General features: G+C 57.3%; 1 protein-coding gene across 1 annotated transcript in view; it reads left to right on the plus strand.

Annotated features, from left to right (window-relative positions):
• The window catches only part of COL13A1 (collagen type XIII alpha 1 chain), a 79,115-nt gene that overhangs the window by 33,503 nt on the left and 32,477 nt on the right, over positions 1–13,135 (plus strand). Inside the window, exons 15-19 of the mRNA XM_064594743.1 lie at positions 7,527–7,571; positions 8,515–8,547; positions 9,242–9,268; positions 11,660–11,713; positions 12,505–12,591. Of these exons, the coding sequence (XP_064450813.1) occupies positions 7,527–7,571; positions 8,515–8,547; positions 9,242–9,268; positions 11,660–11,713; positions 12,505–12,591 (246 nt within the window). The remainder of the gene's footprint in view (positions 1–7,526; positions 7,572–8,514; positions 8,548–9,241; positions 9,269–11,659; positions 11,714–12,504; positions 12,592–13,135) is intronic.

Consider the following 13,135-nt stretch of genomic DNA (forward strand, 5'->3'; position numbering starts at 1 on the left):
GCCAACTGGAAACCCGGTGCATCCGGAAAGGAGGTTGGGGGTCTAATGTCCTGAGGATGGAGAGGCCTCGGCTTAAGGCTGTGGTGTCAGGTGACTCTCAGGAGGCTACAGGTGCCCGTCCCACGGTCCCAGCCCCACTGGGGCCGCGGGGGTCTTGAGCCAGTGACCACTATCCCCAGACAGAAGTTTGCTTCCCATCAGAGCTCTGAGATCAAGAGGCTAACGCCCAGGGACAAGTGCCACAATACTTCACATCTCTGATTCTGCCAAAGTTCACTCGGTCCCCATCCCACCTGGTCCTCACCGTGACCCGTTAGAGCTCTTTATCCCCCTGGTACAGATGAGAAGTTCAGAGAAGTTACTGCTTTGCCCAAGGTTGTACAGCTGGTGAAGGATCATGCTGGAACTGGAAGCCGGGTCTCACGCGCCCAAGCCCCCAGGCCAGTGTTCTTGTCCAGGCAGCAGAGGGTCTCAGCCTAGGCTGAGCTAACTGTGCACGGTCCCTCCTCCCTGTGCCTTCTCTGGGATGTGGAGGCTTATCTCCCGAGCTTCTTTTTTCTCTCTCTTCTTCTCTCGGCTTGGAATGGGGCATGGGGGGTGGGGAGAGAGCTGGCTGCTGGGAAGAGGACTTTGTCCCCACCCCACCACCCAAGGAGGAAGGAGCGAGTGCTGGTGGTGGGAACACCCAGCTGGGACAGAGGCGGTGGGACTGCCCCTGTGTTTGGGGTGTAAGGGGAACCCATGGGGTAACCGACAGACCCTCCTCATCTGCTTCAATTGCCCTGTCCCGGAGACTTGATACACATACAGGGAGGTCTTTCTTTCAGCAAGGGTGGAATTTAACTCTTAGCAAAGATATTTCTTGGCCTGCAGAGTTTGCCAATGATTAGTTCCGTCCATCATCACCGCTGCCGCCCTCCCCCCCCCCCCCCCCCCCCCCCCCCCCCGCTGGACCCAGCCTGGCATCCTCTCAAAGGCCAGCCAGGCTAGCAGGGCAGGCTTCCTCTCTAGCTCCTTCGGATCAAAGACCAGTGTGGCCAGCAGGCCCTGCGCTGCCCCCAGCCCTGCTTGGGACCAGCACTTCCGCCTAGACACCGCGAGCAGGTTTGCGCACCCATGTGGTACCAATTTGATCCGAATTTATGACCACCGATCTACTTTAAATATGTTATAAGATGCAAAGTGTGTTTAAAACATTACAACCTTGGCTCTCTTTCAAGGGGATTGATGGGTATGGTCAGACTGTATGTGGATCACAAAACCCGGTGAGAGTTTATCTGTAAGCGTGTCGGAGCTGGTCTGGCTGACTCAGCAGCAGGGGGCGCACTGACGCGCGGGCAGTCTTGGGGGTAAGGCTTGGGGTTCTAGTGAAGGACTGTGACTGAAGCGCACAGCCCCTTCCTGCTGGGGGCTGTGCGTTTCCAGACAAGAGAAGGCAGGATGTGCCAGAGCAGCTTCTGAGAGTGGTTATTCCTCCTGGAGGCTGTGGGGCCCCCAGGGGCAAAGGTCAGACGGGCCTTAAGGTCAGATGTCTAGGGCACTGGGGTGAGGGCGGGAGGGGCAGAAGCTCGCCCACCCAGCCCAGGTTGGCCCCCGACCATATGGCCACGCGGTCCTCAATTCTACAAAAGGGCACGATCATTCCGATCTGCCAGTCAGAGCAGGGGGCCACGTGGGTGGACACATGTCTGCAGAATGACAGGTAACATTATCACGGCTGCCTCACTGGCTTTTTCAACGGGCCAGCTGCGGACGTGCCACAGTGCCCGCATCATATTACTGAAGTCTTAGAACAACCCTCAGAGGAAGGCTTTATTCTTAGCCCTAATTTACAGATGAGCAAACTGAGGTCCACAGAGGGGAGTCCCGGAAAGTCCACAGCCAGGAAGTAGTAAAAACAGTTCTGTCTTATCCCAAATCCTTGCCCTGAATGACTGTACTACCTGGGCCTTATGAGCCGGGAGAGGGGCCAGATGCCGCGTTTTCCCATTTCCTGTAGGCCCTCCTCCCCTAGAAGGAAAGAAGGTGGGAACTGGGCTGATCTCCTTCCTGAGGGAAAAGGCTGGGGCTGGATTTGGGCCTTTCTCTGAGCTTCCTAGGTTCTCTGCGAGCCGACCTTGGGGTCCTTGATGCGTTTCAGTCAAAGAACCCAGGAAGTGGAGTGTTTGTCCATGGGCACTGATCCCCCCAAATGATTCCCCCAAGGACTTAGCATGGCCCCGGGACTTCCACTAAAGGCAGGAAAAGGCAACTTGTCTCAGGCCCCCACCACCGCTCTTCCTAAGGCCCCCTGTACCTCTCTGGCTCTCGGAGGGCCTGAGGAACTCCAGGCTCCGGCAGCATTCATGCACAGTGGAGCGCTCCATGCGGACAGACATGGTAGATGCAGGAGCCTTCTGGGGCGGGGACAGCACTTTCTTTCAAAGCCATGAAATCCTACCGGGGACATCCAGACCATTTAAAATAAAGCAGAGCAGGGATCTGAGACAAGGGCCTCAGATCTGAGGCCTAGTGGGGGCTGAGAGTCTCACCCCGCCAGCCTCCAGCCCCCAGCTTGTGCTCTCTGGGCCCTGTTTCTCCCACACTCCAAAGCCCACAGATTAATTAGAGCTGACTTTTCTTTTTGGAGCTAACTACAAAATCAACCGATCTCAAATCGAGATTACAAGCCAGCCGCCCTTCCAAAGCCCCAGCCTTCGATGGGGCGCCTGACCCCGGTAATTCCCCAGATTACTTCCTGCCGGTCCTAATTACCAGAGGAGCTGACATCTCCCCGGTTCCAGTCCTCTCCTGTCTGGTGCTGGCTAGGGCAGCGAAGAAGGAAATGAGCTGCCTTTTCCTGGAAGGGAGGCCGAGGAACACTCTGCCCTTAGGGCAGAAAGAGACATTAGCCTGCCTCACCCGGCTTTCCCAGCCCAGGAAAGGAACCTGGTCCAGCCTGGAGGCCTGAGCCACCTGCTGGCCTCCGCCCCCCACCCCCACCCCCAGCCCTCCACAGCGGCTCTCAGACGGGCCTTCCTCCTCCCTGCAGAGAACAAAGAGTCTGTGTGTGGAGTTGCTTCCCCCGGGGCCCTCCCCATGGCTCTGCGCTGCACGGGAGCTTCATCCCAGGGAGATCCATTCATCTCCCACACTCCTCTGGCCTGACCTCTGCTTGGTTGGGGAGCTGACCTGGAAGCCCCCCACCTCCCTCCAGACTATGTCTTCTTGCCAAATCCCTGCCCTGCTTATCCAACAAACAGTAAATCACCAATTAAGAGGCCACTCGCACAGGACAGGGGCATGGCCATTTTGTGCTCTAAGGAGCTGACTTTCCTCCTGTCTCGGTAATCGAGGGGTCCCTCCACCTGGAAGCCGGGACCAGAATAGAAAACCCACTAGTGCTGCAAGGCGCCCTGTGCCAGGCCTGGCTGGAGAGTTAGTGGCATCGTAAAAGGCAGGGCTGGGACCGGCCTTCAAGGTCATTCGAGGCAGCCCCCTCTCTACCCACCTGTGCTCACCCAGAGCTTTCTTAGCCACAGTGACTGGAATCTACCCCTTCCTGGCCAGCAATCAAGCGTTCTTGGGTTAACCAAAGGTTAAAGAGCCAGGCTCCTCGGTGGTGGGATGTCCTGGCCCCGGGGTCTCTGCCCTGGTTCCCCTACTGCCTCTGCCATCCATGCTCTGTGCCCCTGGGCAACGCACAGAGTGCCCACCACCCCAGCTACAGAGTGGCCCAGGTGGGGTCCCTAGGAGCCCACTGGGGGAGCTCCTGGTGTCCTACTGGGAGGATAAGGGAAGGCAAAGATAAAGGGGATAAACTGGGGACCTTGGACTTGGACAGACTATGAGAATTCCCTCTGTACTTAAGATGAAGACACTCGAGTTAGTGAAACTAAATTCAGCACAATTCCAAACCTAAACCTTTTAAACAGGAACACTTTTAAGAAGAGAGATGGGCAAAAGGACCCTCATAAAGACACACTGAGGGGAAAAATTGTGTAAACAGAAGTCATGGTCCCCCTTTTAGCAATAGCTACCAGAAACCCCCTTCTCACTCCCTGCAGACAGGTGCCCTTGTCCACAGCCACCCCAAAGTCCTTGACAATGACTCAGCCCTGTCTCACCTCACAGATCCAAGAATCAGTGCTTCCCGGTGTCAGACTGGGCTGGTCCCCAGGGCAGAGGTCAGGCTGGGGTAAGCCCCGCCTGATGAGAATGGAATGAGCCTGCAGGGTGGGGTCAGCCGGGGGCACCCCTGCTTCCTGCCCGACAGAAGGGTGGGGGTGAGGGAGGCCTGAAATGGGATCAAGAGAGCCTGGGTCATCTGTAGAATTAAGAGACTTGACCCAGAGGGGAGGGAAGGGGCGAAGGTCAGCCACGCTAACGAGGAGGGCTGCCTCCTTTGGAAGCTCCAAGGGGCCTGGAATTCCCTGGAGAGGGTGGTTTTGTCTTTACATACAAGCCAGCACGGGCTGAGGACTACCCCAATTAGCGGGAAAACCTCACTCCCGGGGTTCGCTCTGCACTGCTCCTGCTGAGATTGGAGACAGAAGCCCAGAGATGGGGCTCGAGCAGACCCCCACCCCACCCCCCTTGCTGAAGCTTCTGCAGCTGTCCTTCCAGGTAGGAGGGAGGGAAAGCAGAGACCCCCTGAGACCCGTCCTAGACCAGCATTTTCCCCACAGCTAAATTCCCACCTCCACAGCCTTGCTCTGCAGCTGCCGACAGACCCAGTGTCCCCTCCCCAGCTCCGAGCTCTCTCCTGGCTAAAGGCCTCAGGCAGGCAGGGCTGGCGGTGGCTGGAGAAAGGGCCAGAGTAGTGGTAGGCCAGGGGACTCCAGTCTGACTCACTTTGCAGAGGAGGAGCCTGGACCCAGAGAGGGAAAGAGGCTTACCTAGGGTCACACAGCCTTTCCTGACTCCCAGCCAGTTGCCCCAGATGGAGACGAGAAGAGGCGGGCAGGGCCATTGAGGGAAGGCGAGGGAAAGACAGGAGAAGAGGGAGGGCCAAGCTGATTTCCCACCTGGACCCCCCACCCCTGGGGACTCTGTCTTCGGGGTGTCTTCGGGGCTAAGTCAACCTGGTTGGACCAGCTGGAACGTTAGCAGAAGATCCTGGGTCCTCTGAAGGAGACAGTGATAGGGGCCCTCGGCTGGGACTCCTGAGGAGGGGGCTCTGACACCCTCTTGGCCACAGTCACCAGACTTCTGACAAGGTCCTGTGGCACCCTCTGCTGGCCACAGAGCAGACCTCTGCTGGCAGGCAGGGCCCTGCCCAGCTCCTTCCTCTGCCCAGCGTGGGGTTAAAGACCCAGCCCCCCAGCCCCGGGAGCTGCCCTCCTGCGCTGACCCCTGCACCCTTCTGAGGCAGGGACCAGAGGGCCCTCCAGCTGAGAGGGGCTTTAGAATCAGCCCATCGATGCTTGGGGTTGGCTTAGAGAAATGGGTACCTGGACTTCGGCAAACAAAGACCTGTGTTCAAATCCCTACTCTGCATGACCTTGGTGATCATACCTGGCCTCTCAGAGCCCATTTGTTCACCTGTGAACTGGGAATAAAATCCATTGCCACATCAGAGAGAAGTCTTGGAGATAGAATAGAGGACAGATGGAAAGCCCTTAGCCTTGTGCCAGGCGCATGGCAGACACAGTAAATGGCCTGTAAGAGGGATTTCCCAGAATTTGGGGCCCCGGGGCAATGACTCGTCTGCTGTGTTCACCTCCTGAGTACGGATCCACTAACCTTGCCTGTGGCTCAGGGGTCAGGGGTCAGGGTGAGGAAGGGCTCCTGTGTTTGGAGCTAAAGATTCTGGGCCTTTTGCAGAATTCGGAGACTTAGCCCAAGGAGGATGGAGGTGAACGATCCCAGGCAGACATTAATTCATGCATGCCGATTACTAATGCTGAGTGGTCCCCACTGCACCCAGGAACCGGCATTGGGTATGGGCATAGCAAAAGGCTTCACAGAGGAGATGGTATTTGACCAAGGCCCCTAACAATGAACAGGGTGTCTAGGGAACATCAGAGAGGCATAGAATCCGGGGCGCCTGGGTGGCTCAGTTGGTTAAGCATCTGACTCTTGATTTCAGCTCAGGTCAAGCTCTTAGGGTCATGAGATCAAGTCCCACATCAGGCTCCATGTCCAGAGCTGGGTGTGGAGCCTGGTTGAGATTCTCCCTCTCCTTCTCCCTCTCTCTCAAAAAAAAGACATGGAATCCTGAAAATGGGTGGTGTTTTCAGGGAAATAGGCAGTAGGTATCGGGATGTCAGGTGATGAGGCTGGGAAGGAAGCCGAGGACGGAATGCCTGGCCCCGTTTCTGCGGTCAATGCCGGGCAGTGGCTACTTTGCAGTAAGGAAGTGTCACTGTCCAGCCTGTGTCCCGGGGAGCTTCCCCAGACGCCAGCACCGAGGCCCAGTCCGGAAGCAGAGAGGGTGGAAGAAGTTCTAGCTTTGGCCAGCGGAAGGGTGGATAGGACTTCCCAGAAGACGGCAGAAGAGAAGGGATGAAGGCAGCGGAAAAGATGGAGGCCAGGTGGGACCAGTGTCCCCCTCTGCCCGGAAGCCTATGGGAACTGGGGCCTAGCCTGAAGGCCACAGCTCTTGGGACCCAAGACAGCGCTGACTGTCCCCTGTCGCTGCTGGCATTCCGAGCCCGGGCTGGGGCTTCATTTGGGCTCAACTCGCTGAGACCAGAGCTGCCCTCCTTCCTCTCCTGAGCACCACCCCCTTCTCTGACACAGTAGGTCAGTCTCGACTCATCTACTCTTGGCCTCCATTTGTCACTGGCTGTCATCTCCAACCCCATCTCCTTCCTGTCCTTCCTGAGCTCACAGCCCCACCCCAGAAGTTTGGCATTTTCACGGGGAGGGAAAAGAGGTTGAGGAGAAAGACGGGACACTGCTGAGATCGTAGAGCAAACCCCACAGTATCCCGAAGCCACAGTCCTCCTGGTGCCCACGGATGGGTTCCAGGCAGCACCCTGCCTCCACCGACCCCCAAACCACAGGCTGGCCCTCAGCTGTGCAGGGCCAAGACCCCCGGGCCCTTGGGAAGGGTTAGACCCAAGGAAGCTGGGAGGAAGGGGAGCCCCAGATGAAGAGGAGAGGCAGGAGCCCATGTGGCTCAGCCAGCAGGTACCACGAGAGCGAAGCTTCTGGGGTGAGAACGGAGCAGGAAGTGCTAGGTGGCGATGAGAGGGAGGAATGCGCGGGTGAGTGGCCAAGTGCACCGAGCTCTGACCCAGCTGGGCCCCTGGCTGGTGGTAGGTCCTGCACAGCCCTCCTGCAGCCCCTCGGGACTCGGACTCTGCTGGTGAGCCTCTCTCTCTTGGGGGGCCTTCTGTGAGTTCACGTAGCTAAGAGGAACGACGGCCTGCGGTGGCTGCCAGGTCCTCGGAGCTCATTGTGAGCTGGACAGGCATCCCAAGCTTCCAGACCAGCCAGCAGGAGTATCTCGTGGACATCCCTGCAGGCTGTGCGCCAAGGGCCGAGGCCTCGGGCTAGTCTGGGCCTCTTCTCAGTGTTTCTTTTATTTCTTCCTTCAGGGAGAACGGGGAATGCCAGGGATGCCGGGCAAACATGGAGCAAAGGTACCTGCCCCTCCCCCATCTCCGGCAGCACCCTCCCCCCACACCCCACGCCCCACCACCTGCAGCCCCTGCCTGAGCTCCAGCCCTCTCTCCCAAGTTCTGGGACACCTGGGAGGCCCAACTCCTTCTCCTTCCCATGTCCGCTGTGGAGACCTGAAGAGGGGGTACACATTTCCCTCCCAGCCCCCTCCCCCTGCGGTGTCAGCCTGCTCTTCGGGGGGCCGGGGTGCTTCTCTTTGGCCCACGAGCCAGCACTCCCCAGCGCCCTCCTGACATGGCCGGGCCTCCTCCTGGGCATCTCTGGGCCATAAAAACGCTTCTCGGGTAAGCCCAGCTCTGGCTGCCGTCCCACGTGGGGAGTAGGGACTCCCTAAATATCCCCTCCACTTACGATTGACTACATGCTGCATCTGGAAGCCTATTTACCTCAAAGTGGCTGGTTTTGGGCTGATGTGGAAATGGGGCTCACTCCCAGCTGCCCCCCAATCCATGAAGGCACAGATCCAGAGAGTTCTCTGTGAGAAGAATCCCACCTGCCCACTCAGGGGTGAAATCAGCCATCTCCCGTTCTTCCCTTCCACGCGGCTCTCCTTCTACCCCCTTCCCTTCCCAGAGCCTCCTCCCCCTTTCCTATCCCACACTGCACCCCAGACACACCCCCATCTGGACACTCCTGGGCTCCCTGCCAGGAGGGCTGGGAGCCGAGCAGGTGGGTGGGAAGCCTGGGGGACTCAACTGTGCTGTTCAGAGCCTCTGCCTTCCTGGGGACCCACGCTCCCTGTGCCAGACTCAGCCACCCACCCTTGCCGTGGGCCCGGCCAGCAGGCAGAAGCAAGCAGTCTGCCTTCGCATCCCCCGCTGAGGGGAGGCTGGGAGGCTGGGAGGCTGGCCCCTCCCTCTGTGCTCGCCCCAGGTCGCCATGCCTTTTTCTTCTCTCCACCAGGGAGCTCCTGGAATTGCTGTGGTTGGGATGAAGGTCAGTGGCACGTTAGCACTGCTCACATGAGGGGCAGGATGGGAGGCAAGGAGAGAGGAAGACGGAGTTGGGGCTTCAGGGACTCTGTGGGGTGGCCCCTCGGCCAAGGAGGAGGCAGACAGGATTCAGAAACATTTCTCAAGGCAACGTGTATGCCATTATGCACAGCTTGAACTAGAGACGTTTTAACCAAGCCTTGCATAGTAAGTAGCTAAGGTTTGCCAGCCTCAGCTAGAGCAGCATCCTGCCAGGGGCCAAGGGGACCCGGTGCTTTCCTTTATACCTCAGAATCCAACAGCTGCGTGCTCGCAAAGCTCCCGACAGGAGAGCAGGAGTCCTTCCCCTGAACCCCACGCTAACCGCATTTGGTCGGCAGGCATGGGGACACCCAGAAGCACAGATGTGGATCTCCCGGCAGGTCCACAGACCGGGGGCATTGTGTCCAAAGCAAATGCCCGTTCCTTCCTCTCCCCCCGAGCTCACACTTGCCACATCCCTCACCTAGGGGAAGAATCGGGAAGAGTCCAGGAGGCCTCCTTTGGCCTGGGACCTGAAGCCTAGGCAGAGGGAAGCCCTGGGCTGGCCAGATGTTTCACGCACCCCATGAGGACTTTTGCTCATTTATTCGTGCGTTAGCTCTCACTCTCTCTCCTTCATCTCTTTACCGGAGTCTTCTTTTTTTTTTTCCACACAGGGTGAGCCAGGGACCCCGGGAGCCAAGGTACTGATACAGAGGGAATGTTCTGGGCTACACGGAGCATCAAGCCTTGGGGAGGGGGCAGCTACTGCTATGCTCTCGGCCCCCCTGAGGCTGGCCTGGAGCTGGGGCCCCGACTGAGCAGAGGAGGGCCCACCCAGGAGGGGCCTGCTGGTCAGGAATGCCTTCCCCTCCCTGATCCTGGCCTGGAGCTCTGTCAGTTTGCCTGCACACCGGTTCCAGCAGGCAGTAACTCTTGTCCCTTGTGCCTGCAGGGCTCTCTGTCTCTCTTGTCTCGTTCTATAAGGGATGTAACATGAAAAACGTTTCCATGCCAAATATGTTTGGGAAGTACAGAGTTAAAAATATTTCACAGGGTTTTTTTTGTTTTTGTTTTTGTTTTTGTTTTTGTTTAACTGCAGGCCTTCTCAGGGCCTTTAAGATGCTGCATGTATATTGGGAAGCTCTAAAACTGTAATCTCTGGTGCAGCATTTTCAAACTTTTTGACTAGAGCATCCTTTTCTTAAGAGGAACATCTTATGGGACTAGTATTCTGGAAATGCTGGTTTACAATCACTGTCCACCCTACCCCTCACCCCCCCCCAATCTTCTTATCAGTGACTTTCTCTTCTTACCCCAAAGGGAGACCCAGGAGCAGCAGGGAAGCCAGGGCCCCCAGGTTTGCCGGGAAAGAGAGGGCAGAGGGTAGGATATTGTGTCTCTGAGTGTGTCCCCTTCAGATCGGCCTCTGCTGGTCCTCCACCCCCTGCCCCCCCCATGGCCCGTGTGTTCGGGGTGCATGTGTCCCCAGGAAGAGGGGAGTGCCCAGATGGCCTGGCAAAGCTGCAGAGATCCTGCACTCGGGAGCACACCCTCCCCCCTCGAAAGCGTTGGTTCTCAAGAGGAAAGAACAGCAGAAGGGAGGCCTCCCCTCCCCCCACCCCCACTGCCCCCACGGCCGGCCTCCGGAGGGCAGCACCTACATCCTTCCCCTTTAGACTCGGCCTGTTTCAGGGCCTGCCCCAGCTCAGCACAGCCCAGGCTGTTTTGTCATTCACCTTCTACCCCAGGGCAGGTGGCAAGCGGATGACACCTAAAGACTTGGTGTGGCATCCTCCGTGGCTCTAGCTGGAAAACTCATTGAGACACCTGGCAAACTATGACCCCAGGGCCCTCCATTTCTATAATTAGCTAGAAGAACCAGCAGCCATCAAGCTGCGGAGGGGGCTCTCGGGTGCTGACCTGCTCTCCCGATACGGGCCACTCTGGGAGGGCCAAGTGCCGTCTTCATGGTATAGAAGATGGAGCTTCAGGAGGGCTGGGGAGTGGGCCAGCCTCTGCCACTTGAGGCCAGGAGGGGTCGTTCACAGCCATGGAGTCTCTTTATCTGTGCAGCGAGAGCAGAGCTCTGTGATGCACGACATGGGGGAGAAAATTCTTCATGGCCGAAGAAGATGCTTAGGGCGGAGTATTAGCTTCCAAGGGCTGCCCGAACAAAGGACCACAGGCCATGTGGCTCAACCACAGAAGCTTATCGTCCCACAGTTCTGGAGGCCAGAAGTCTGAGATCAGGTGTTGGCAGGGCTGGTTCCTTCTGCAGGCTGTGAGGGAGAATCTGTCCCCTGCCTCTCTCCTCGTTTCAGCGGTTTGCTGGCATCCTTTGGTGTTCCTTGGCTTGTAGAAGCATCACCCCAATCTCTGCCTTCATCTTGACATGGCGTTCTCCCAGTGTCCATGTCCCCCTGTCCAAATGTCCCCTTTATGAGGACACCAATCATATTGGATTAGGGGCCCACCCTACTCCAGTGTGACCTCATAACTTCACTAGTTACATCTATAATGACCCTATTTCCCACGAAAGTCACATTCGGAGCTACAGGGAGTTAGAACTTCAACATATGAATTTTGGGAGGACGTAGGCCAACCCATCACAGGAAGCAAACTTCTCAAAATAGTCCTCCAAAGGAGAAGTCTAGTGAGATGGTATTTGTTTTCCTTGGAGGCAGGGAGGAGGTTGGCCGAGACTGGGGGCCTCTAAATGCTAGACATTTAAAAAATGAAAAGAACAGAGTGGTTAAAATGGAGAGCTTTCCCGACTACTGGCCTTCTACACTGCTCGCCTCTCCCCAGGAGACCCGGCAAAAGGAGCTAAATGCTCTTAGCACCTCTTGCTTCATAAATGATGAGGGCCCGGCCAATACTGGAAAAGGAGAACAATGATCCAGGCCCTCACCAGTGTGAAGTGGCCCAGGGAAGGAGTCAGGTGCAGATGGGGGTCTGGTGGGAAATGGCCCACAAAGGGGCAGGGAGGCAGCAGAGAGAAAACCAAGGCCCTATGCTGGTGGGCCTGGTGCCTTCCCAGGCATCCTAGAGAAACCATTCCTAACCCTGCACTGTCTGTATTTTCTCCACAGGGTGAAAAGGGGGCTGCAGGCTCCCCTGGGCTATTCGGCCTCATGGGGCAGAAGGTGGGTATTAGCAAGCTCAAAATGGTGGGTTCTGTGTAAAGGCCTTGGGGTTCATCCGCATCCATGTTCCCGGCCCTGACCATTCAGGGGCCCCAGTATCGGAGGTGTCCCTCCCAGACTGGGGGAAAGAAGCTGGAACACAGCTAGATTCGTGCGTGGGGTGCCACGTGGGAGGCCCTGACTGGCAAAAAATGCCCATATTCAAAGACCAGTAGCTGTGACCTTGTCAGATGTCTTTGTGTCAGCTCTGAAAACGTGCTCCCTAGGACATGAGCTCCATTACATTCCATCAAAAAAAAAAGAAAAGAAGACTTGAGGTCAAGTAAGTGTGGGGAGAGCTGCGTAAGTCAGGCACCCTTGGAAGGTCACAGGGCACTTTCACCTGCCGGGGCTCAGAGCACCCTGCGGGGCAGGAGCCTGAGCTTCTTCATTTCCCTCTGCCTTCCCTAACACCCTTTGGCCACCTTTCAAATATTCCCACCCCCGGAAGGAGGGTTCCATGGACACACTCTGAGAAACAGAGTCTAGGCCCAAGGTATGAGGGGTCTCATTTTTTGCTCCATACCTGCTCCCCTGCAATAGCTATGTCCCTTCTCTCCGCAAATCCCATGGCCAGTCAGACCAGGCCGGGCTTCTGAGGGCCTCTGTGCCCAGCCTGGACCGAAGGGTGGTCTGCTGCCCCTACTCCTTGGAACTGCGAGGGGAGAAAAGACAGGGATGGGCCACCTCCCTCCAGAGCTAGGCAGGCCTAGTGATGGTTACTCCCCCACTCTCCCCTATTCTGTTCCCAGGGAGAAAAAGGTGATGCTGGTAACTCCATCGGAGGGGGCAGAGGGGAGCCCGGCCCCCCAGGGCTACCTGGGCTCCCCGGGCCAAAGGTGAGTTTCCCTGGGATCCACGCTCGAGGGAGATGCTGCCTGTGACCTTTATCTTCAGCCCATTCTTGCGGACTCCATCCTGGGCACCTTGCCTTCTCTCCTGCTCCAGATATGTGGTTTTTCCAGTGGATTCTAGAAAGACAATTTGGACTGAGCTCCTGATTTTAAGTGGTGACTGTTTGACTATCCGAGAGAAACAGTCCGAGGGCAGATGGATGGTCCCAATGACAGCTACGATGTAACTGAGTCAGGGACGGACAGCTGCAGGGCTTAGGACAGCCAGAAGGGCCCCCTGCCCAGGCTCTGAATAGACATCAGTGATCAGTTGGGCCCCACCTGGTGCTGGCACCCGGGGGGGGGGCGGGGGGCCGGGTAGCAGCAGTGGGGTCAGCTGCCAATGGGACTGCCCTCACTTTGAAACTTCAGTGGTGGGGTTTGGGTTTCCCGAAGCAGACGCCTGCACTGCTCCATTTACTCCAGCAGCCCGGGGAAGAGAGGATGGCCTCTTTCTGAGCTTATAAGGCAAGGACATGATTTCAGATGA

The sequence above is a fragment of the Mirounga angustirostris genome, unplaced genomic scaffold, assembly GCF_029215605.1.
Source record: "Mirounga angustirostris isolate CCGP_5_RB_7025 unplaced genomic scaffold, mMirAng1.0.hap1 SCAF_6, whole genome shotgun sequence".
Classification (NCBI taxonomy): Eukaryota; Metazoa; Chordata; class Mammalia; order Carnivora; family Phocidae; genus Mirounga; species Mirounga angustirostris.